This window comes from Polypterus senegalus, chromosome 4 (assembly GCF_016835505.1).
Source record: "Polypterus senegalus isolate Bchr_013 chromosome 4, ASM1683550v1, whole genome shotgun sequence".
Taxonomy (NCBI): Eukaryota; Metazoa; Chordata; class Cladistia; order Polypteriformes; family Polypteridae; genus Polypterus; species Polypterus senegalus.
Window position 1 is genome coordinate 817,336 of NC_053157.1, and position 24,398 is coordinate 841,733.

A 24,398-nucleotide genomic window follows, 5' to 3' on the forward strand; every position below is an offset into this window, starting at 1 on the left:
TGATTTTTGGCTCTCGCCGTTTTTTCCAGTATTACTCTAAGAAACTCTTAACATTTATTTTTTTTTGTTTCCTTTTCGTTGTCTTGCAGGTTTCAATTAATGGCACTCAATTTCCTGAAGCGCCCATCACTTCGGAGTTTACTGGCGTTCCACAGGTATTTTGTTTCTTTTTTTGACTGTCAGAGTCTGTATTTCTTTTTCTTAATTGCTGTTTTTAAGTAGGTCACCTGTAAAGGTCCACGGAGGTGAATAACGGCCAAATCTACAGCCGCGCGGCCATTTAAATCTGCAGCACATGACGACACCGGACTATAAAACCCAAGCTAACATTCACACCATCGATAGGTCGGTGATTTCTTTATGTTTTCGGTGGAGAGCCCAGAGACGCACCCAACCCACACACACTGCCTCACAGAGACAAAAAGCAACCGGTAATAAAACAAAAATAGAAAACTGTATAAAGCGATAATAAACGAATAAAACTGTACTAATTAAAACGATCCCACCCCAGGTCCCTTCTGGCGATACACAATAAACACAAATTCAACAATAACACGATGAAGTCCATGAAAAACGGCATCCGATGTGATGAAGTGATGGAGGTGGACAGTCCAGAGATCAGCCCACCCGCCGTATGTCAATGTGAAGATCAGGCCTACAGTGGGTATAGAAAAGAATCCCCCCTTGAAATATTCCCATTTCTTTTACTTTACAGCCTTAAATGTAAACACAATTTAATATTTCTTCCCAGCTTCACTTATTCAGTGCCACCTGTGAAAGATCTCACAGCTACAGGTCAGAAGAATATTAAAAAATAAAAACAAGAAATCCTGACGATTAATAAAGGACCCCCTAAACTCCATCAGGGGTCAGGGCCCACCATTCCCATTGTAGTTACTGGTTTCCTTCCACCGGTTCTCAGTTGTAATGAGTGGGATTAGTGAAGATGTTCCTGGTCCATTCATTCTCTTGCTTGGTAGAGCAAACAACTGACTGTGGGTGGCAGGACACTTTCAGAAGATCTCAGGGACAGAGTTGTGGACGGACATAAGGCAGGAGATGGAGACCAAAACATCTCAAAGGCTTCATCAGTCCCAAGGAGCCCAGTAAAGGCCATCATAAAGAAGTGTTTGGTAGTACTGGGACCCTCCCTGGACCCTCAAAACTGGATGGAAGAGCAAGGAGGACACTGGTAAGAGAGGACACCGAGAGGTCAATGGCCACTGTGATGGAGTTACAGGATTTGGTGGCACAAAGTGGTCATTAATGGTGTGCAGGTGACAACAATTTCACAAGCGCTCCTCCACCATTATGGCTTGTTCAGGAGGGTCGCACTTCTCAAGAAAGGCCACATTAAGGCTCGTTTGAGCTTTCCCAGAATGCACCTTGAAGATTCTGATACCAAGTGGAAAAAAGGTCTTCTGGTCAGATGAGCCTAAAATCAAACTATTGGGCCTCAACGCCAAACAGCCCATCAATGCAGCTCACCATCCACAACACACCATACCGACAGTATAGCATGGAGGGGGCAGCATCCTGTCATGGGGGCCTTGGGGCTCTCCTTAGTGTAGAAGGGACAATGGAGGGGCAAAATACCATCGAATTCTGGAGGAAAACCTGCTCCCCTCTGTCAGAAAGTTGAAGACGGGCAGAAAGTTCACCTCTCAGCATGACGACGACCCGAAGGACACAGAAAACTGGACCACCCACTGGCTGAAGGAGACAAAAGTGAATGTCCTGGTGTGACCTAAATCTGTGGAAAGATCTGAAGATAGCAGACCACCAACACTCACCGTCCAATGTGAGCTCAACTGTAAAGAAGATTGGGGGGGCAAATATTGAGTGGGCTCAGTCCAGGTGGGCAAAGCTGATAGAGAAGAATCGACAGACTCAAGGCTGGCATTAAAGCAAAAGGGGGGTCAACAAAATGTCATTGACATGGGGGGGCTGATCCTTTATTAGTCTCAGTAGGTCTTGTTTTTGATTTTTGATCATTTTTCTGAACTGTAGCTGTGAGGTCTTTCGCTTTATTTTAAAGGTGGCATTGAGGAAGTAAAGCTGGGAAGAAATATTAGCGTTGTGTGTCTTCATTTAAGGGTGTAAAGTAAAATAAAGGGAATATTTCAAAGGGGGGGATTCTTTTCTATGCCCACTGTACCTGCTGAAGGCGTGTGAGGGGATTAGGAGTGCTCCTTCCTTTCTTTGCAGATTGACAACAAACCGTCATACAGTCCTCATGCAGCAGGAAGACACCAGACAGTCCATACACTGACACAGGAGACGATCCCGGACAAAACAGGAATCCACTGGCAGTAAACAGGAAGGCAAACGGATCGATAACTCCATCACGAAACAACAAGAACCCTCCTCCTCTGTGTAACTGGCCTCTTTTTAAATCTCGCAGCGGTCTCCTTATCCCCAGCAGCCCCTGCTCCCTCAGCAGATGACCAATCGGAGCCATTGCAGTTTTCACTCCCCGGTAGTGCTGCCGTAACGTATGTGAACGACGTAGTGACCAGAGCCCTTTGATCAGTCACTTTCATTACGTGTTGAGTTTCTGGTGCAGGTTCTCCTTGACGTAGACGTTTATCGACTCTTAGCAGGCTCTTCAGACTTCTCTGTGTGCTGGTGAGTATTTACTTGTTGGGCGTGCTGTCTGAATGGGCACATCTGGGCCTTTTGTGTCTTTCATGATATGTCAAAGCTCATCAGTGAGGAAGCTCAAGATGGAAGCAGAGCCCTTAGTGACTGGTCTTATGTATACACTAAGAATCCTGGCACAATGAGCTGACCTGCATAGGTTTTGTTCAAAATGAACCCTAACTGGGAGAAACTCTGATAGGAGGAGATCTGGCAGACCCAAAGTCACCACCCAATCAGATGACAAGTTTCTGAGGGTCACCAGCTTGTGTCCTCACTGGTGCTTCACAGGGCAGGTCCAAGAAAGCAAAGTGTCAGTTTGGCCTGTGAAGAGGAGACTTTGTGCTACAGGTTTGACAGGGCGAGTGGCAGGAAGAAGAAAGCCATTCCTTCAAGGACACAATGGGGCCTTGAAATAACTTCACGGCTGTGGACTGCGGCAGGCTGGCCTTCTGGACCGATGACTCCAAATTTGAAATCTTCAGTCCATCACACACAGGGTGTTTGTACGCCGTCGAGCTGGAGACAGGGTGGGCCCTCGGAGTGTGCTGGTCTGGGGTGGATCTGCTGGAGGCACAGCTGGTGACTGGCATTCTGAATCAAAATGGTTACCACATCTTGCAAGAGGAGCAGGCTGCTTTGATGAGTCAAGAATTTGAGTTGAATTTTATACATTTAATGATTCCTTCACTTATTTTGACTTTCTTGTGTATGAAGTATAGGGGAAGTATTGGAATCGTCCAAAAATTTGATTGCGAGACCTCCCTGAGTCCGAAAATATAGTTTTTGGAATTGTGTGTGTGTGTGTGTGTGAACGCGATAAGTTGAGTACGCTTTCACTTGGATCAACCAAATTTTGCATATGAGTATTGAGTACAAAAACTTTTGGGTTATTTCTGCTAACCGGAAGTGGTACTTTTCCTGAAACATTTCCTCAAAAATATAAAAAATGTGATAATTTCACATCATATTATGGTAAAGCACCACATTCTAAGCACTTTTTTTTTTGCTATTTTTCGAAAAACGACTGATTTTCAAGACAATCACAATTTTGATGTTCAAACGGTAATACGTACAAATTTGAGAACATTTCTGCGTTTAATAAATGAAATTTTGTGTACACGTATTTCATTACACGCTTTACTAAAGTCTCTTACAACTTGTCACCCCCTTCCGCTAATTTACCTGAATTGTTTGCCAAAATAACATTTTTATGGCAACTTTTTTATTCAGCTTGACTTTTCTAATATTTGTTCAATATGTTATTAGTTTGATTTGATTTGTTGTTGATGGTTCTTTAATGTACATAATATAAAAATATAATCCTTGTCTTGCGGTTTACTCCTCAAAGATCCGTCCCCATATCTGAATATACGAGACAGTCGTGATTTTCTTTTTATTTTATTTGTTCTCTTCACCACTGAGCTGAGAAGTTTTCTTCCAAGCAGCCCTTTGGTGTACTAAAGTGTCATGAACGTGTCCACCACTCGTGCTTATGTGGCAGAACTCGTCACCGTACATCTGTGTCTACAAGCCTTGGTGTCTATGGTGGACTCAAAGTCTTCAGAGGCCTTCACTTTCTGCACTTCACTTTATTGCGCTGTTGATTTCATTTAAATGGATACATTTTAACCCATCAATCTTCACTCAGTTAACCTGCGAAGACTTGTGACCAGAAAGATTTGCAAATTAAGTATCAATCAAAACCTGAAATCTCTCATTCCCAGAGGTATGGAGATCCTCTGCTGTGGCCCTCCAGATTGTGCTCAGGTGCTTCCTTGTTTGCTTCAGTTCTTCTTGAGATGTTTCTAGAACCGGAACTGGAGTCCACCAGTGGCACATTGAATTGAGTGGACATCGTTTAGAAAGGCGCACGTGTTGCTCACTGTGTGTAGAAGAAGGTCCCACAGTTCACACTTCACATCAGGACACAAAAAACAAGTCCAAGGAACTCTGTGTGGACCTCCATGATAAAGCGGTGGTGAGACAGGAATCGGGGGGGATGGACCTGTTTGTAAAGCAGGAGCAGAGTGGCCTCAAGAACTGGGAAGTGGCTGGGCATGCACGAGAGACCTTGGCCATGGAGGTGACCGAAAACATGATGGTGACTCTGCTGAGATGGGAGAAGCCATTGGAAATGCATTTCTGATTCTGAAGTACAAAACATGACATTCTTTATTGTCATAATGCATACACATAACGAAATGTTTTGTTGGTAGGACTCGGCTTCAAGGCAGAATACTTCAAATACACAATACACTCTAAATCGATACTAATAAACGGCAAAGCCCTCACTGACCGACTGACTGACCAACTGACTCACTGACTGACCGACTGACTGACTGACTCACTCACTCACTCACTAATTCTCCAACTTCCCGTGTAGGTAGAAGGCTGACATTTCGTAGGCTCATTCCTTACAGCTTACTTACAAAAGTTTCATTTCGATATTCCACACGTAACGGTCATAACTGGAGCCTATTTTTTCGTCCATATACCGTAAGAGACTGCAGAACTGGAACCTACTTACGTACATATATACAGCCATAGCCTGCAGCTCGGTCGCCATGTGAGGCGGACTTGCGTCTCTCATCGTCGCGCCTCCCAGGTAATTAATGGAGTGCCTGCCCATGCGAGATCGCACGACGTAGCACAAGCACGGCTGAGAAGCTTCGCTGCATGTACTCCGAGCGGCTCACGTGAACTGACTTTGCAGGGCTGCGAAAGGTAAACCTCTGCATGCAGTGTGTGACGTCTCTGATGAAGAGGAAGACGAGCTGCTTATTGATGCAGTAGGAGAGGAACAGCCCTCTGAATCTGAACAAGCCTTTGTAGACACATCAATAGGAAAGCAAGGTGTAAAGCTTAAGTTTAAATTACGTTCACAGACACGCTGCCGCTAAATATTCGCTGGCACGTCCACAACTTGATACCAGGAATGCCTGTTAAACATCTTAGATTCACGAGTAGCGATTTGGGTAGTAAACACTTTGATGAATGAAACCGGTTATCTTTACAATGAGATGGTCAGGGATAGACTAGACAAACACGGAATGTAACTTGAACACAACACATCCTCCAAATACGAACCTGATCAAAAGAAATAATGAGAATCAAATCCTTGATGACAGCAACACTCATAACAGTCACCAAACAATTACATGGACAATCAGGTTACGTTATTTTTAAAATGTTTCCTTTTCTTTTTCAGAACTTCTTTAACACACTACTTCTCAGCGCCGGTATTTTGCTAGTAATAAGATAAACATAATAAGTAGAAAAGGACAGCAGCAATAAAACCTCATCAAGTCCAGACTTCTCCTGAGGTGGTACGCCTGCAGAGACCTTATCAGACCTTCTGGTCTTTGGGGATTAAATGAACATTTCGGCCAAGTTTGGTTTTTCTGGGTCTCGGGGTCGTGTTTTATAGAAGATGCAGCTGTTTGTTTCATTTGATTTGCAATCCACTTAGTCTTATTCTGCTGTCTTTTTTGTTTAAAAAATATTTGTTTCTTCTCGGGTGGTTAGGCAGCTGTTTTATCTTGGTAGAGTGATTTATATATATATATGTTGTTCTACTGTCCCCTATTGTATTATTAAAATGCAGCCTTAGAATGCCTAAGCTCACAGACTTCCCACTGTTATAAGGTATTATTGTTTATAACGTATCCCCACCTTCCCCTCTATATCTATAACCTCAGGCAATTGGATGTAGTAAAAAGACAAGTCACACATAAGATAATGTATTACTGATAATATTCATAAATAATAACGAAATGCAAAGTACATTTGAATATTAGCAACCATACAACCTGATCAAATGGTGGTGTGTAGTTCAGGTGGCACAGACTTGTAGTTACTTCAAATGTCTCTAGTTAAGGCATCGTTGGTGCTCAGCTTTCAGCCGCATGTCTGTTCAATATGGCTGCTGACGCTGTGCTCTTCATTGTGTTGTCTTCATCATCACAGGTTAGCAAGAGAGATGCTGCTTCATCATATGTGGGTCAGAGAGACAGAATGTGGTTGAGCACGTACATTTATAGATGTTCTCTCCAATTCCTAGGACCAATAGGACATCGTGGTACTTAAAGGCCTCTGAGACGAGCCGATTCCAAACAGCCGTACCTCAGACCAGTGAGAGAAACAGAACATCTTAACACCTGCAACCCCCCAAGACCACATGTTAAGCTAACCTGGCTTTGTGTGAAGGGGGATGAGACAAAGACTTTAGCAGAGAAATACTTTAAGACGCATCCCCCCAAATCCTGTCATAAAATTACAAAGAGACAGGGGGGCGAACACGAATACCTCTAAATGACATTGGTTTGCCTAAATTATAAATGAAGACATACAAAACATTTATCAAGTTCTGTGCAAAATCTCACATCACAACAGCAGCAAAGTCAGATTTGAATGAATTTGTTTTCTTACAGAGACACTCGAGCTAATTCTTCTATTTGGCAAATTTGAGTGCAAATGCTTCGGACCGTTTTTTTGCGGTGTACATATAGAAAGCTCCATTTTTGTTTTCTTCTTCTTTTTTTAGGCTCCATTCACGTTTGGCTTGAATCACAGAGCACCTTACACAGCCGGAGAACGGTGTTTGCTGTGTCGCAACGAACGGAAAGATATCCCCTCTCCAGAAAGTGGGGTGACGAATTCCAACAAAATAGCACTTTCTACATCTCCCAAAAGCAACAGCATGCCTCAGTTACCTCTCTGGGTTTGTCCAGACTGCCGGCGGACAGTAGAGAAGGAGGAGCGGCACGCTGCGATGGAGCAATCACTAGTGGTAAGGACTTGCTAGGGGTCTTAATGATTGGCAGCGGGACCCTCACGCAGCTTCTCCAGGCACTGAATTTAATGGCAAAATCAGCACCTGCACAGCATGGCCTCCCTTTCCCTTTTCGCCACGTAGTGCGTCAGACTAAAGCACGCCGGTCTCGTCCTCAAACTCTTCGCTGCCCTTTTGCTTTCCCTTACTGGCAATGTGGGCTCCTTACCAGGTCAGAGGTTCTCGTACCCTATGGTTTGTTGAAATGGGGCTTCTGAAATTCTTAACTCCGTGGGGACACGATCAGCAAGTGTCACTGGTCGTAGGTGATTTGGACACCAAGTAACCCCGTAGCTTATAGTTTGGATGGACAGAAAGAACTTTATTTGGCATTTTACAGACGCACATTAAGTACTTGAATACGTGACGTGACTAACAAGAGATTGTTCGGTGGGCCTTTCTTACTGTTTGCTGTTGTCCAGCGGTGATCACCATAGGTGCCTATCCTGTCAGAAACTTTATCTCCATTTTGTGTGGATACACGAGGCTAAACGTTTTTCACAGCCATTCGTACAATTAGTACTAATTAGGGGTAAGAAACATAAACAATAAATATTCATTTTGGGGGGAGTACTCCCCTAAGCAAACTCGTATTCCAGTGCCCTGTGTTTTGGTGCCAGTCCTGCCTTTTAATGTTTTTCATCATAAACTGTAGAGATGTACCAATTGTATCAGCCCAGTATCAGTGTCGGCTATCGGCCAATTGTTAGAAATAAGATTGATGTACTGGCGAGTAGTCCCGTTGCAAAGGCATTTCCCAGGATGCTTCAGCAACAACACCTGGCACTTAGAAAAATGTCTGCGGTGTGCGTTCACTTTGGCCACTTTTAGAAATGCTGTCCGCAAGCTCTGCACGAGTATTATGAGGAGGGAATACGTGTAAAAACTCCAGTACAACCAATCTGATTGGTCACCGCAAGACAAGACATACTAAGGAACGTGACTGACGCGTTTCTGAAAAGCGAATCCGCTTCAGTCAAGAGCTCAAGTTCCAGTGCTAGCCAAGGATTGTGGAACTCCGTCAATGGCACAAGCATTTGATAGCCGGAGAAAAGTCGGCTCCCGGTATCACACGGGAAGTCGGCCCTTCTCTGTCGTCGAGGACCCTGGGCTTCAGCCATGACTAGCACCCCTAGGGTCAGCGTTATTTTACTGACATTTGCCTACTGCAGACATACAGCAGTGTAGCCAGTCGTGTCCAGAGACTGCTCGCCAGTGGTGCGGTGCTCAGCTTTACGACACAAATATGGAATTCCGAGGCAAGTCTTTCAAACAGTTGGTATCATCTTCTTCAAATAATCGGCCAGAAATGTTCAAATCGGTGCATCACTAATAATCTGGTTCTGTTTATCTTGGTCATTATTAATTAACATTAAATCCCTGAGGCTTACGATTCATTTTCGTTGTCCCCGACCTCCTTAAATTGTCCTGACATACGCCAAGAAGCTCGTAGGTCCACATCACTGCGCTAACGGCCCGCTTTTATTTTCATTTCCATCAGTCTTGTTTAGATGTTCATTTGCTGACTTCAGGTGCTGAATTTTGTGGACAGGGTGCAGGAAAGGTTTTCTTCTGCTGCCTCTGCCATGAAGGTCCTATTTGTTGAGGTGTCGCTGCACAGCAGAACAGTGGGCCACCACTCCAGAGTCGGCTAAATCTTCCTGAAGGTCTGTTGCAGTCAACTGTTGCCTTTCTGTCAATCGTTCAGAACGTTTTCTTGGCCTTCCAGACCTCAACTTGACCTCCACCCATTCCCGTTAACTGCCATTTCTTAATAAGAGATTATGAACTGAGGAAACGACGACCTGAAAACACGTAGCTATCTTCTTGTAGCTGTGTCCTGCTTTGTGGGCATCCATTCTTTTATTTCTGTCGGAGTTCTAGGCTGCTGCTTAGAGGAGCCCATGGCTGCTGATTACTGCCACGAGGTTTGAGGAGTCAGCTGTGAAGTTTGTGTCACCTGGGGTTTCCTAGTGATGACTGTGAACAAGCCATACTCTTGACGAGCTAACGACGGTCAGAGACCTCAAGTGTCTCGGGGTGCCCAGACTGTCGCACAATGCTTCTTTCCCTTTTTTTTCACTTTTTACAATTGAACAATTGTATGAGATACACCCGGAGTTCCTTAAGGCTCTGGATGTTGTAGGACTGTCTTGGTTGACACGTCTCTGCAACATCACATGGACATCGGGGACAGTGCCTCTGGATTGGCAGACCTGGGTGGTGGTCCCCCTCTTTAAAAAGGGGGACCGGAGGGTGTGTTCCAACTACAGAGGCAGCACACTCCTCAGCCTCCCTGGAAAAGTCTATTCAGGGGTCGTGGAGAGGAGGGTCCGTCAGATAGTCGAACCTCGGATTCAGGAGGAACAGTGTGGTTTTCGTCCTGGTCGCGGAACAGTGGACCAGCTCTTCACCATTAGCAGGGTCCTGGAGGGTGCATGGGAGTTTGCCCAACCAGTCTACATGTGTTTTGTGGACTTGGAAAAGGCGTTCGACCGTGTCCCTCGGGGAGGCCTGTGGGGGGTGCTCCAGGAGTATGGGGTACCGGACCACCTGATAAGGGCTGTTCAGTCCCCATACAAGCCTTTTCCGCACTGTCGGTAGTAAGTCGAACACGTTTCTGGTGCCTTTTGTCACCAATTGTGTTCATAACTTTTATGGACAGAATTTCTAGGCGCAGCCAGAGCATTGAGGGGGTCTGGTTTGGTGGGCTCAGGATTGGGTCACTGCTTTTTGCAGATGATGTTGTCCTGTTTACTTCATCAGGCCGTGATCTTCAGCCCTCTCTGGATCGGTTCGCAGCTGAGTGTGAAGCGGCTGGGATGAGAATCAGCACCTCCAAGTCCGAGACCATGGTCCTCAGCCAGAAAAGGGTGGAGTGCCCTCTCGAGATCCTGCCCCAAGTGGAGGAGTTCAAGTATCTCGGGGTCTTGTTCACGAGTGAGGGAAGAATGGAGTGTGAGATCGACAGGTCTGTCATAGTGAAAAAGGAGCTGATCCGTAAGGCAACGCTCTCAATTGACCAGTCGATCTACGCTCCTACCCTCACCTATGGTCATGAGCTACGGGTAGTGACCAAAAGAACGAGATCGCGAATACAAGCGGCTGAAATGAGTTTCCTCCGCAGGGTGTCTGGGCTTTCCCTTAAAGGTAGGGTGGGAATCTCAGAGTAGAGCCGCTGCTCCTCCGCATCGAGACGAGTCAGATGAGGTGGCTCGGGCATCTGATCAGGATGCCACCTGGACACCTCCCTCGTGAGGTGTTCAGGGCACGTCTAACCAGGAGGCGGCCCCGGGGAAGACCCAGGACACGCTGGAGGGAGTATGTCTTCCGGTTAGCCTGGGAACGCCTCGGGATTCCCCTGGAAGAGCTAAAAGAAGTGGCCGAGGAGAGGGAAGTCTGGGCATCTCTGCTCAAGCTGCTGCCCCCGCGTGACCCCACCTCGGATAAGAGGAAGAGGATGGATGGATGGATGGTCAGTTGTACAAAACAAAAACAATGCACTAATCTTGCATAAAATGCTGAAAAGGTGCCTTATGGTGATCAGTTCATCTCCCACTCACTTCACTCTTCACAGTAACAGACATTTTAAGCAGGGGGGCCCAAACTTTTGCATGCCACTGTACACTGAAACAAATGTGGTGTTTTGTACATGAAGAGAATCCTTTTTGCTAGTGGTTAGGGTCGGGTGGAGTAATTGGGCAGAACGGGGAGGCTAGGAATTGAGAATTTCTACATTTGAGGCAGAAACATCCAAAGAGGACTAACAGAGCTGAGGCTGAAAGCTGCTGCCCCCCAAACTGAATAAATACGTCAAGGCCTTCTGCAGTTTGGTAACTTGCTGTGACTTTTCATCCCAAAATAGAACCAAGACTACTTGTTGCACATGCCACTTGGTAACAGCGGGTCACCGCAGGAGTCCACTGGAGGAGGACGGCTGACAGTGGGCCCTCAGACGGCGCCAACGCCAGACCTCAGCACTTCCACCACCGCAGACGCAGTGTGTAGCTGCGAGGCTTGTAATGAGCGGAGGTAAGCCACTGATTCTTGTCTCTCTTGTGTTTTAAAGGTTGTCATAACCCTAATGGGCACACCATGCTGCCATTCTTTGTTCATTCCTTCTTGGTGACATTCAGTTGCAGTGGTTAACAAATTGAAAAGGACCAAAGTGTCACGCCAACACACCAGCGGGTAGTTTATACATATATTGAAATTCAGTCTGTTCTGATTGCTAGGTCATTCATTGATCAGTGGTCCACTGTACTTTATGGGCCCAGTGTCCTGTGTTTGAGTCATCGTCTCCGTGTGGCGTGTGCTTCTTCTCCTCCCAGTGCTGGCGAGCTTCATTGCTGTTTCCAAGGAGGCTCTGCATTGAACTGGCGCCATGTCCTGGGCTGTTTCCTGCCTTACGCCCTCTGCTGCCAGGGTAGGCTCTGGCTCTCCTCTCTTCATCTCCCCGAGTTTGATTAAGTGGACTAAATGAGCAGCATTTGGGCTCAGCGCACATTTGACGAGATGATGATGTGAAAACGTTGTGCGTGCCAAAGTAAGTTAATTGATTATTGACGTCCGTATCAAATCATCGGGGCGACGTGAAGCCAGGTTTGTCACGGTGAAAGAGAGAATTGCCCGTTCAAATCTCATTTTGTCAGGTAGTGGCTCGTTTTCTCCATTCTGGAAGTAGTGACCGTGTTTCAGGAGTGGCAGGGTTAGTCTACGCATGGAAGTGCGTCTGTCTGTCCGGCCCGAAAGTGAGAGGTGGAGTCGTGTTAAGGGCTTCACCTCCGAGGATACACAAGCCAGGCGAGCACATCGGGAGAAACGAAACCTCCGAAGAAAGAGTCACTCGCTTTGCGGCTAATACAGAAGCGAGGCGAGCACGTCAGCAACACGAATCCTCCTCAGAGAGAGACGTGCAGAGGAGTTCCTTTCAATTACCTGACATCTCGACATTTCACTTTGTTTTCTGACGATTTTAATGGCTTCTAGGACCCCGGGCTTTTTACAGCCGGTGTTTTATAACAAGCTTTCTTTTCCTTGAACATTTTGAAAAACAGAATTCACCCCAAAGCTCCCTAAAATGAGAATGTTGTATCAGTCTTTGCACTGCCAGTTTACCGTCTGTTGGAGTGCAGCTCAGTAGATTTGTGCTCATTTTGTCGTGCAGGTGCCAGACTCCCATAGGTGAGAGTAAAACCAAATCTGATGAGAGCCCTCAGTGAATCCCTGATCTAGCGCAGCAGTTTCCCCCATTTTGAATTCACATCGCGCCCTTTCCACGTTAATTCTTTTTTGGTTTTCTACCATGGCAGTTGACTGAATTTCTTTTGAGAACAACTCATTCTTTGGTGAAAGTTGCCCAAAATCTTCATTACTCAGATTGTTAGACGTGCAGCCCATACACGTATAAACATTCAGTATGTGACCATTTGGACCAGCCAAAGCAACCAGTTGCAGTTTGACGTACGTGTTGCACTGCTGACGTTGTTTCTTTACGGCCTGTCGTTACCGACTACGCAGTCAGTCTCGTAGGTGGCTGGAAAACGGCGAGATGAGAAAGTGCAGGTAACTCGCAGGGAGAGTAGAATGAGCTCACGACATTGAAAGCAAAAAAACAATCCTGTCAAATAATCCCCTGGTTGACAGTCGGTGTCCCCAAGACCTCCTTGTATTTACTTTTTAAGTAACTCCTGCAACTTCGAATGTTTCCAGGGATCGATCTCTCCCCAAATGACAGTCACAGTGATATCTGTGTGACATCACTTTCACCAGCGCTTGGGCACAGGCCAGCATCGCTCTCATTGTAATGTTCTTCTGACTGCTCAAAAGCATCATGGGACGGTGGAGAGTCCCAGCCAGCAACGTTTGATGAGAGTGACTGCTGGTATTTGGTGTCTTGCTGTCGGGAAAATTCAATTCCTGAAATGTGCAGGACTCGGCAGATCTCACAGTCTTTGCTGACATATAGCAGAAAAATCTGGACGGTTCACCCATGGTGACTTGTTTTGGAGGCTTAGCCTTCTGTCCCTTGATGTTGACTTTCATCGTATTCTACATTTTATTTCAAACTTGTCGTCATCGGCCTTAAAATTGTTGACGAATGCCAATCCCAGGCACCATTTACTGTTGTCACAGCAGTTCTGGTGAGGTCTCTGTATCCTGAAGACATCCGTTGGTCAATCAAGCAGAATTAGGGTCACAGCAGGTGTGACTCTAAGATACTCATGGTGTGTGCCTCGTGTAGTCAGGTCCTCTTGTAAAAATTCCTCATCTCTTACTTGGAAACACGAACTTCCACAGGTTTCCATCACTCTGCTGATGTTTAGGTGAGAGCAGTCACAGTTGTTTTAGCATTAGGGTGAGAACTTGGATTACGTTAGATAAGTTTAATTCATCCCAGGGGAGAAGTCAATCAAAAGGACTCCTTTTATTGGCGCACTAAAAAGATCACAATATGCCAGCTTTTGAGGCCACTCAGGCCAGATGTCACGTAACTGAAGAAGAGGCCAGGCCTGAGTGGCCTCAAAAGCTGGCATATTGTGATCTTTTTAGTGCGCCCGTACACAGTGTCGTTTTACTTGACTTCTCACTCCATTCATTATGGCCAACTCGGTACAACACCCTGTTCATCCCAAGGCATAGCCTAAGAGAAACCTAAAAAACAAGGATGGAGACTCACAGGACGAGTAACACAGCCAGCCAATGAGACAATAAAAGTCTGGATATCGTGCAGATGTTTCAGAACGAACTTACAGACACATCGGGAGGAAGTCCAGGCACAAAGGACCCCTCCCTCAAAGGGACTTCGCACCCCGCTGTGGCTAAACGTCCTCCAAGACAGAGCAAGGGGATTTTTAACGAGGGTGTCCAGTTTTGCCTTTCCTGATAAGTTGATTCAGGCCGTGTGCTTCTCCAGGAGATCAACCAGTCCACAGCAGCCAGTATGAACATTTCCAGCAGTTTGCTGCACCTGAGTCTCCTCGGCAAGTTCAGTCTGCTCGGACTCTTCTTGTCCACACCTCTGTGTGGTTGTCTATGTGGACCCCCAGGTGCTGGTAGCTCCGCTCCACTTCCATGTCTTCTCCTGAATGGCGGCTGGTCTCAGAGGCTCCTTGGCACCACGCTGGATGTCCACCGCCAGCTCTTGGTGATGTTTGTGACACACAGTCGTCCTTCAGCATACTGGACTCTTCTGTGTGACAGTTCATGAGGTGGGTCTTCTGTAAATGCGGACTTGTGGTGTTGGGCTTTGCAACTGGGGGCCGAGGCCAGAGAAATGTGTTATGTTGGTAAAAGTGCAAAAGGGGATGAAGATCCAGTAGTTTAAATTCAGGTTATGGAAATGTCTGCAGATTTGTAAATGTGCCCTGCTTGTGCCTGACGGCAGCTCATCAAGTCGCGGTGAAGGTGTTGTTAATTGTCTTTATGATTCTCTACCTTGTTTAGTAACTTATAATAATTAGAATACATTTTATTTATATAGCGCCTTTCTTAAAATGGAAGACTTGAATGTAACGATGGAGGCTCTAGACCTCCACCCTTGTAATCCATCCAGGGCTTGGCTTCATGCTTACATGAACTGGTCTGTGACTTTATGAGAGATGCAGGTGGGCACCCCCAGCTTAGCCTTCATTGGGCAACAACCAGAGAGCCTCCACAGGGCAGCAGCTTCTCTGTAAAAAGCAACGAAACCTCAATTTGATCAGGCGTGAGATTGCTTGTTTTTTGTTGTTTTTGACTTCATTTCTTCCTCATAAGGATTCTTTAATTTTGTATTCAGGGAAATCTCTGCGGAGTCTGAACGAGAGTCTCAGCAGCTCCAGAATTACTGGTCGGAGGTCCGCTACATGGTCAGGTGTATTTACCGACAAACTGGAACGCCGCTGGCCGATGACCAGGACCAGTCTCTGGTGCCAGACAAAGAAGGAATGAAGGAATTGGTAGACAGGTTTGTAGCCATTTCTTATTCTTCTCTTCAGATCTTCACGTGTTTACTTCCCTCATCCTCTCATCACTTGAGTGCGTTTCAAAGTGTCTGAAGAAGGAGCCTGAGTTGCCTCCAAAGCTTGCATGTTGTAATCTTTCCAGTTAGCCCATAAAAAGGGCTCATTTGCTTGACTTCTCACTAAAGTGCCCTCCCTAAAAGCTTATTGGACCCTCGTCAGCAGGAAACGGGGGTGTCACTTATGTTAGTCTGTGAGGGGGAATCGGTTAATTCATTTTGAGACTCTGTAGAAGATGATGACAACACCGTGGATGTGCTGAGGGTATTTCACAGGAGACCATTGAAGCTGCCGACCTCATCGTAGGAGTTTACATTTGAGGCACATGTGAGCAGTAAGAGCGTCCAGGGAGTGACGGGAGAGCTCCAGCGGCAGATTGGGTGCCTTGGTCTCATGCCCATGCGTTGGGATGCAGGATGGCATGGATTTTCTTTTCTATTTTTCTTCCCCAGTTGGTAATGTGATACAATCTGAAAACACACAGATAGATTGTCATTTATTTGTCGTTGGATTTTTGCAGAAGCTCTTTAATTAAATACACAAAAAGGCAGATAAGCAAGTAAATAAATAAATAAATACAAACACTTTGGTCTGAACACAAACCAGAATGACTGTTACTGGCATTGTATGAAACGTGGGCACTGTATAGAATGCCTAGGCAATATGTAGAATTCCTGGTGTTTTTGGGCAAAGTATGAAATATCCAAATTATTTTAATATTATATGTACTTTCCCTAGGCGTTATATAGAATGACAAATGCTATTTAGGCAAAGTGTTAAAAGAGAGTCATGAAAAGGCTTTTATTGAAAAGACGTATATGAAAATGAAATAAAGTATAAGACTACTTCTTCTTCTTTCAGCTGCTCCCGTTAGGGTCGCCACAGCGGATCATCTTCTTCCATCTCTTCCTGTCCTCGTCATCTTGTTCTGTCCCCCCCATCACCTGCATGTCCTCTCTCACCACATCCATAAACCTCCTCTTAGGCCTTCCTCTCTTCCTCTTCCCTGCCAGCTCAATCCTTAGCACCCTTCTCTCATTATACCCCTCATCTCTCCTCTGCACGTGTCCAAACCAACGCCATCTCGCCTCTTTGACTCCCAACCGTCCCACCTGAGCTGACCCTCTAATGTCCTCATTTCTAATCCTGTCCATCCTCATCACACCCAATGCCAATCTTGACATCTTTAACTCTGCCACCTCCAGCTCTGTCTCCTGTGCCACCGTCTCCAGTCCATATAACATAGCTGGTCTCACTACTGTCCTGTAGACCTTCACTGTCACTCTTGGTGATACCCGTCTGTCACAGATCACTCCTGACACTCTTCTCCACCCACTCCACCCTGCCTGCACTCTCTTCTTCACTTCTCTTCCACAATCTCCATTACTCTGTACTGTTGATCCCAAGTATTTAAACTCCTCCACCTTCACCAACTCCACTCCCCTCATCCTCACCATTCCGCTGACCTTCCTCTCATTCACACACATGTATTCTGTCTTGGTGGTCCTACTGACCTTCATTCCTCTCCAGGGTCTCCTCAACCTGCAGATCATAATGTCATCAGCAGACATGACAGTCCATGGGGACTCCTGTCTAATCTCGTCTGTCAGCCTGTCCATCAGCATTACAAATAAGAAAGGGCTCAGAGTCGATCCCTGATGTAATCCCACCGCAGACCTCAACACGGTCACACTGCCCTCTCTTACGTACTTCTCTGCCACTCCCGACTTCCTCATCCAACACCACAGCTCCTCTCAGTCACCCTATCATATGGTTTCTCAGGTCCACAAAGACACAATGCAACTCCTTCTGTTCTTCTCTAAACTTCTCCATCAACATCCTCAGAGCAGACATCTCATCTGTGTTGCTCTTTCTTGGCATAAAACCATCCTGCTGCTCACTGATCATCACCTCACTTCTTTACTGACCTTCCACTACTCGTTCCCATAACTTCATGCTGTGGCTCATCAATTTTATCCCCCTGTAGTTATTACAGTCCTGCACATCCCCCTTATTCTTAAATATCGGCCCACCAGTCCACTTCTTCTCCACTTCTCATCATCCTCTCACTTTCCAAGATTCCATTAAACAATCTGGTTAAAAACTCCACTGCCATCTCTCCTAAACACCTCCATGCTTCCACAGGTATGTCATCTGGACCAGCGGCCTTTTCATGTTTCATCCTCTTCATCGCTGTCCTTTCTTCCTCCTTGCTAATCCTTTGCACTTCCTGATTCACTATCTCCACATCATCCAACCTCTTCTCTCTCTCGTTCTCTTCATTCATCAGCCTCTCAAAGTCCTCTTTCCATCTGCTCATCACACTCTTCCTCACTTGTCAGTACGTTTCCGTCTTTATCCTTTATCGCCCTCACCTGCTGTATATAGATATAGGACTTCCTTATTGAAGAGAGAATAAAATATGAACCTACTTGTTTCAACAAGGAAGGAAAAAAAATGTATTTTAAATTGCACTTAATTGTCTTTCTCACAAAAAAGTAAAACTTTCACGAGGCCTTCATTAAAAATTACATAAATGAAAAAAGCAAATATCAAATAAAATACAGAACTTTCTTACTGAAAATAATAAGAGAAGCAAATGAAGCTACTTGTTGCAACAAAGAAGGCATGGCTGGCATTTTGAATTGCTTTTTTGCATTAGCGGGAGTATTTTATACTTTGCCGGTTTGACTTTTGCCATTGCATAGAATGCCTAGGTAATGTGTGAACTATTAATCGTTTTTTTACTTTGACGTCCAATTTTCGCCATTCTATACAATGCCTGCCTTTCATACATTGCCGGTAACAACTATAAAGCAGGAACATTTAGAAGAACTGAAAACTTCTGTCTTGGCTGCCACTGCCCCCCATGAGGCGCCACACAGGCGTATGAAGGAGTCCCCAAGTCGGGTGTCATCAGACCTTTTTGCTGAATGACTTGTCTGAAAGTCACAGGGAGGATGTGCAGCATTGTTCATAACGGCACTCAGTTGTGTTTCCACTCTCTCCTTTGTTACGACCCCCGTGGGGTCCAGTGAGCTTCCTGTCACTCAGCCTGCCCTTCTGATTAGCCTGTTGGTTTGGTGGGCCCAGCCCAGCTCACCACACTGGCCATCCCAGAGTTCCAGAAAATGCGACAGATGTTACTTCCCACATTGAAGGAACCCAGTCACTGACTGAGAGAGAATACTGAGAAGGGGCAGTAGTTGATCTATAGACAGACGCCCGCCATCTGTGAGTTATCTCGTGAAACATCTTTTGATCCGTAGCACCAATTTCAAGAGTATTCATAGGTGACACATATAAATAGAGGGTACTGGGCATCAAAAATAAGAATGAAAAAATCAATTGGGTGTCACAAAGCACACGCTTTCACTTCCAGTTATTTTGTTCTTATTCACCATATTTTGGCCATTTATATCTCACAAAAATAATTTACGTACTGCACGTTGAACCCCGCGGCACGGTGGCGCAGTGGTAGCGCTGCTGCCTCGCAGTTAGGGGATCCGGGTTCGCTTCCCGGATCCTCCCTGTGTGGAGTTTGCATGGTCTCCCCGTGTTTGCGTGGGTTTCCTCCGGGCGCTTCGGTTTCCTCCCACAATCCAAAGACATGCAGGTTAGGTGGATTGGCGATTCTAAATTGACCCTAGTGTGTGCTTGGTGTGTGTTTGTGTGTGTGTGTCCTGCGGTGGGTTGGCACCCTGCCCGGGATTAGTTCCTGCCGTGTGCCCTGTGTTGGCTGGAGATTGGCTCCGGCAGACCCCCGTGACCCTGTATTCGGATTCAGCGGGTTAGAAAATGGATGGATGGATGGATGTTGAACCCCAGCCATGTGCTCATCTCTCACAGGTAAGCGTCTTGCCACTATAAAGTTTAAATGAAAACTTCAACATTTGATTGTAAGGAATTATCCAAGATGTACCATGAGAGAGTTACCCAAGCTGAGTTACCGTTCGCTGCCAACTATGACGTGACTCCAGGGTGCTTTGCTCAATAACCCGATGTTTCTAAGTAGTATTGTAAGGTCACTCCCTCGTTTTACATTGGCGTCAAGAACAGATTTACTGAACGTGTTCAAATCGGTTCATTCTGAGTTGGTGGTTTATGTACTCGTAAGGCAAACCGAGACACGTCACTTGGCGTGGCAGTTGATTTTAGGGAATGTAAAGACACTTCGGGACGTTATGTGACCCCTTGGCTGACACATCGCACAGCTTTCATAATCTGCCATTCTGACTGTAGTTTTGCTTTCTGTTTAGTGACTCATGCAGTCCTTGTGTTTTTATGCTGACATCATTAACTGCTGAACCTATGCGACTTATTTGTTCATGATAAGCAAAAGGCATGTGAATCGTCGTCACTAGTAATTGTATCATATGCTGATTTTATTTCTCTATTCCTATTGAATTGACAGGCTTTGTGAGAAAGACCCCTACCAGCTTTACCAGCGGTTAGAGCAACAAGCCCGCGAGTACGTACTAGAAATGAAGGTCCGTCTGCTCAGACACTTATCTGTGGGATCCAAAGTCACGTCAGCCTTACAAGGCCCCCCACAGGCCCACCAGTTTATCTCCTTGCTGTTGGAGGAATATGCTGCACTCTGTCAGGCTGCTCGCACAATCAGCATCTTCCTCGTCACACTGGTAAGTTGGCATTGCTCTCTGTGACGCGCGTTCTTGAATTCAGAAGTGCTAGCGACGGTAAAGTGATTAGAGTGTGTAGTGCACAGTGTGGAAAAATGAAATGTTAAAGACGCACACTGATCTTCACAGAGCATCACATCACACACTCTGATCTGTTCCACACGGCGTCTGCAGTATACGCAAGGACACGTCACTCTGATTGGCTGCAGAGCGCACTGCCTGTCACTTACAATGTCAGAACTGCGACTGGACAGATGAGCTGAATATATTAAATTAAAGCGGTGGGTGGGAGAGTTCAGAATTGCCTTCTGTTACATCACAGCCTGGAGAAATTGTGTGATTGGTGTACAGATCAGTCAGAAATGGCCGCTTGCAGTCGTGCTTTGTTTGTGGAGTTACGACGTTTAGTCTTTGTTTTTCGTTATCATGAAATCTTTGATTGCACATCTTTAATTATTCTGTCTTTTTTCTTACGGATTGACTGAGGTTGTCCTCGGTCACATTTCTCCCAAAACACAAAGTGAGGAGGAGGTGTCATGTGACAAACTCTTAGGGCACATTAAAGCAGCATTAACTTAATCTTGGGGTTTCTGACCATTTGGCTTGGCAGTACGCCACACCGACGTCCATGTCTGGTCAGTCTCAGCCTGAGTAAATGAAGGTGTGTGAGTGTCTGCCCTGCCCTGCGGAGGACTGCTGCTGTCTTTGGGGTCGTTTCCTGCGCCACACCTGGCACCGTTCAGGTAGGCATCGGCTCCCTGCAGCCCTGAAACAGACAAGCAAGCTGGCGCTTACAGAACTTATCATTGATCCCTTATTAGTGGCTCTTAAAAACCAAAGCAGGTAAAGGTGGGCTACATGAGCTGTGCGAGAGACTCTTTAAGGTGTCCATTTTTATATAATTCTCTTTCTTCCCTCCTTCCCTCTCTCTCTCTCTTTCTCTTATATGCGACAGATTGCTGCTGATGAACTTCCGAACATCTCATTCATTTTGTCTCCGTACCGTTCTAGCGCTTGCCCTCACTCTCTGACATCTGTTGGATTGTATTGCACTTTTTCCTCTCCTCTGTGGAGACTACTCTGCCGCTGCACTGATATTTTATCAAGTATGTTTCTCTTCTTGCTTGTCAATAGGAAAATGAACATTTAAAAAAATTCCAAGTGACGTGGGAGTTGCACAACAAGCACCTTTTTGAGAATATTGTGTTTTCTGAGCCACTTCTGCACAACAGTTTGCCCACTTTGGTAGCACAGTTACGGTAAGAATCATAAAGTATGATCACATAGTCCGGGTCACTTCTCTGTGTTTATAAGATTTATGTCTGTTTGTAAAATGTCTCAAGTAAAGTTAACCCCACAAGCCCCATGGAGGCGTCCCGATGCTGATTGAATGTCTTAAGCCTGCCATTCCCAGGCCTCCGTCTCCTTGGCTAACTCGATGCCGCAGTCCTGCTCTAAGACTCTTCTTCACCGAAACTTGACGCATGCCACGAGTTGTTTCTTTCCCTTTCCTTTCGCTTCCCAATTCATTACATTCGCTGCTATAAATGATTCATTTGCTTCTTTCTTTTCCTTTTTTTCAGGCTTGGAACAGCATCCCACGACTCCTACAGCGAGGACATGTACAACACCCTACTTCAGAGATACCTTCAGCTCGATCAGGAAATGAACCTGGTGGCTGTTGAGTGGTTGGAGTGTGAAAAGCGAATAGATGACTACGTTGATGAGCAGGTGAGATGTGAATGCTGAAAGAATGGGCCACCACCTCATCTGAAATATTTTTATACGGCGGATATTCAAGGAAAGTATCATTTTTAGTTGCTTTGCTTTGGTTAGAACTTGAATATTTCACTAAAGCCAAAGATCCCATACTTTGAAAGTTGAGATTATTAGGGGGTTAAATGTAGACAAGACATTGTTACAAACTTCCATCAGTATGCAGCTTGGGCACAGCGAGCTGGATCTGCTGCTTTTAAACCTTCTAACAGTAGACCTGTGGCACAGCTGGACAGATCTGAATGCGCTGTTCGCTGGCACCAAGCTAGACGTTCTCGTGTGTGTGTGTTTGGGTGGAGCTGGTTGCTTGTTACTAATATTTTTCTTTTTCTTGAAAGGGGGTGCCACTGAGCCCCAGACCACAGGCCCACGGTTAGAGTAACAAGCCTGTGAGTGTATACTAGAAATGGAGGGCCGTCTGCTCGGACACTTGTCTGTGGGATGAGGAATACCTGAGCACAAGTCCAAGTTCAAATGACGGATTTCTATTTGTTTCCAACCCCTTCCACAACACACCGATATAAATCGACTCTGACTCAACTTAGCGAGGCGCCAGGCTCTCATAACTCAGATCTGGAAACTGACACCCTCTGGTGGTATCCAGAGGCCCGGACAGGGCTGCGTTTCCGGACTCGTTCAACTCCTATGCCACCATGCAGGTGTCTTAATTGCGTTTAGCCCTGAGGAACTCGCCACATATCGTTTGGGGGGAATGAACTGCTCCCAGCATGCTGTGGACGCTGAAGTCGGAATCAACGGGAGACGGACACCAATTTAAAGTAAAAAGCAATTTCTGTATTCTTGGTGAGTCAAAGAGACTGCCGCCTAACCCCCACCAGCTCAGATCAGACAGCCTGTGGCCTAACGTCGGGCCGCCCTCTTTATACCTTCTTTGTGTATTAAACAAAAATAATATACAGGATATGGCAGATCATTTTGAGGTTATCCATGCATTACAATAGCTTGCGACTCCCTGAATTGGAATGTGCACATTGCTTCTTTCAGATAAAGAGGTTATCAGGGCACTCAGTTTTAGGAAATATGCTCTCTCTTTTAAGTGAGAATTCAGAAACGGTCACAACTGATTTATAAAATCACAGGGTGTTCTGTTAGTATCAAGAGGTCAGCAGTTTCTCCTAAAACGATGCGAGTCAGTCCCTTATTCTGGGCACAACCTTAATTGTTTTCCTACATAAATGAAGAACACATCATATAGCAGTAATAAATCATATAGCCCTCTGCAGCATGATTAATACAAAATACAGTCCTTGGCATTGTGAAGTAACGACTTATAATCAGTAGAGTTAATGATGTTTTTTTCTTTCTCAATGCCCATTCGCTTAGTCCGTCTATTATGGCCTCCTTGACGGGCAAGAATCCCAAATTTAGTGCGGGCAGGATGCCTGACCTTCGTCCATAGCACTTACACAGTAAAGTTTAATTTTCCCATTGGAGACATGGAAAGTATTATCCATCCATCCATCCAAATCTTGTGTGTTTACCTGTTGATGGTGGTGATTATTCATCTGAAGTCGCTCATAGTTTAAGGTTTGTAAAACAGTCCACCAGGAGAGTCCTTAAGGCCAAACCCTAGGAAGGTGCAGACTAGAATGTACTTCAGAGTACAGAGAATGGGGGGTTTGGTCTCGTCAGGTGACAGATGGCCGTACAAAATAAAGATAAATTGGTACCCGAGTGCTGGCAAAGTGAAAGGCAGTTTGGGGTGAAATGCTCCAGAGGACAGCACACCGTCTGCGGAGCCCGGTGAAGGTCCAGTCAGGAAACGGGTGGGATTGCTGCTCTCAATCCCCGACGATGAAAACGAACGATACTGGCGAGAGGATCACTTCAGAAACAGACGCCTTCAGATCTTACAGGGTGACCAGGACCCAAAGTGCTCTGCTAACAAGTGACTTTCTTGGAGCCTCCTGGTTTAAATCTCATCAGATCTGCAGCCTTCACGCTGAGGATGAGACCCTAGCAAAGCGTCTCAAATATAAAATACGTGTGCTGGAGGTTGGCTTTATGCCGTGCCAATCATCATCTGTGCCAGTTTGAAATGAGGAGACGACACGCAGAAAGTAAAGGTTTGTCAACCTGAAATACTGAAGCTTCTGCCAAAGGAAACGGCCCGTAAGAAAGGCAACGGACACACTGCGCCCCAAAATCTGATTGGCTGGTGCGTACGTCTGGGTGTGCATTGTAGCGTGGGGGCTCTAAATGTGATATTACAGTGGAAACGGCCTTTGTGTGCTTTATGACGTTTCTGAAACGATCCTCTTATTTTAAGGTGGCGTTTAAGACAAAACAGCGAATGCTGAAAGAAGACTGGGAGTTCTTTAAACAAAGAAGGTTTATCGAAGAACAGGTGAGATGATTTCAGAGCTCTCTGGACTTCATTGGCGTTCTTTATTTTGGGCTCGGCCTTTTCTTGCTTTTTACTCTTGGGGTCTTACGGGAAACTCTCCTTTGTATCAATAAGGTTTTATTTTATTATTATTA

General features: G+C 45.7%; 1 protein-coding gene across 2 annotated transcripts in view; it reads left to right on the forward strand.

Annotated features, from left to right (window-relative positions):
* Window positions 1-24,398, forward strand: part of fam193a (family with sequence similarity 193 member A) — a 109,055-nt gene that overhangs the window by 28,890 nt on the left and 55,767 nt on the right. For both annotated transcript variants that reach the window (XM_039750086.1, XM_039750088.1), the window contains exons 2-9: window positions 90-155; window positions 7,187-7,432; window positions 11,340-11,506; window positions 15,255-15,422; window positions 19,892-20,120; window positions 21,255-21,379; window positions 21,704-21,851; window positions 24,187-24,264. In XM_039750086.1, the coding sequence (XP_039606020.1) occupies window positions 90-155; window positions 7,187-7,432; window positions 11,340-11,506; window positions 15,255-15,422; window positions 19,892-20,120; window positions 21,255-21,379; window positions 21,704-21,851; window positions 24,187-24,264 (1,227 nt within the window). The remainder of the gene's footprint in view (window positions 1-89; window positions 156-7,186; window positions 7,433-11,339; window positions 11,507-15,254; window positions 15,423-19,891; window positions 20,121-21,254; window positions 21,380-21,703; window positions 21,852-24,186; window positions 24,265-24,398) is intronic.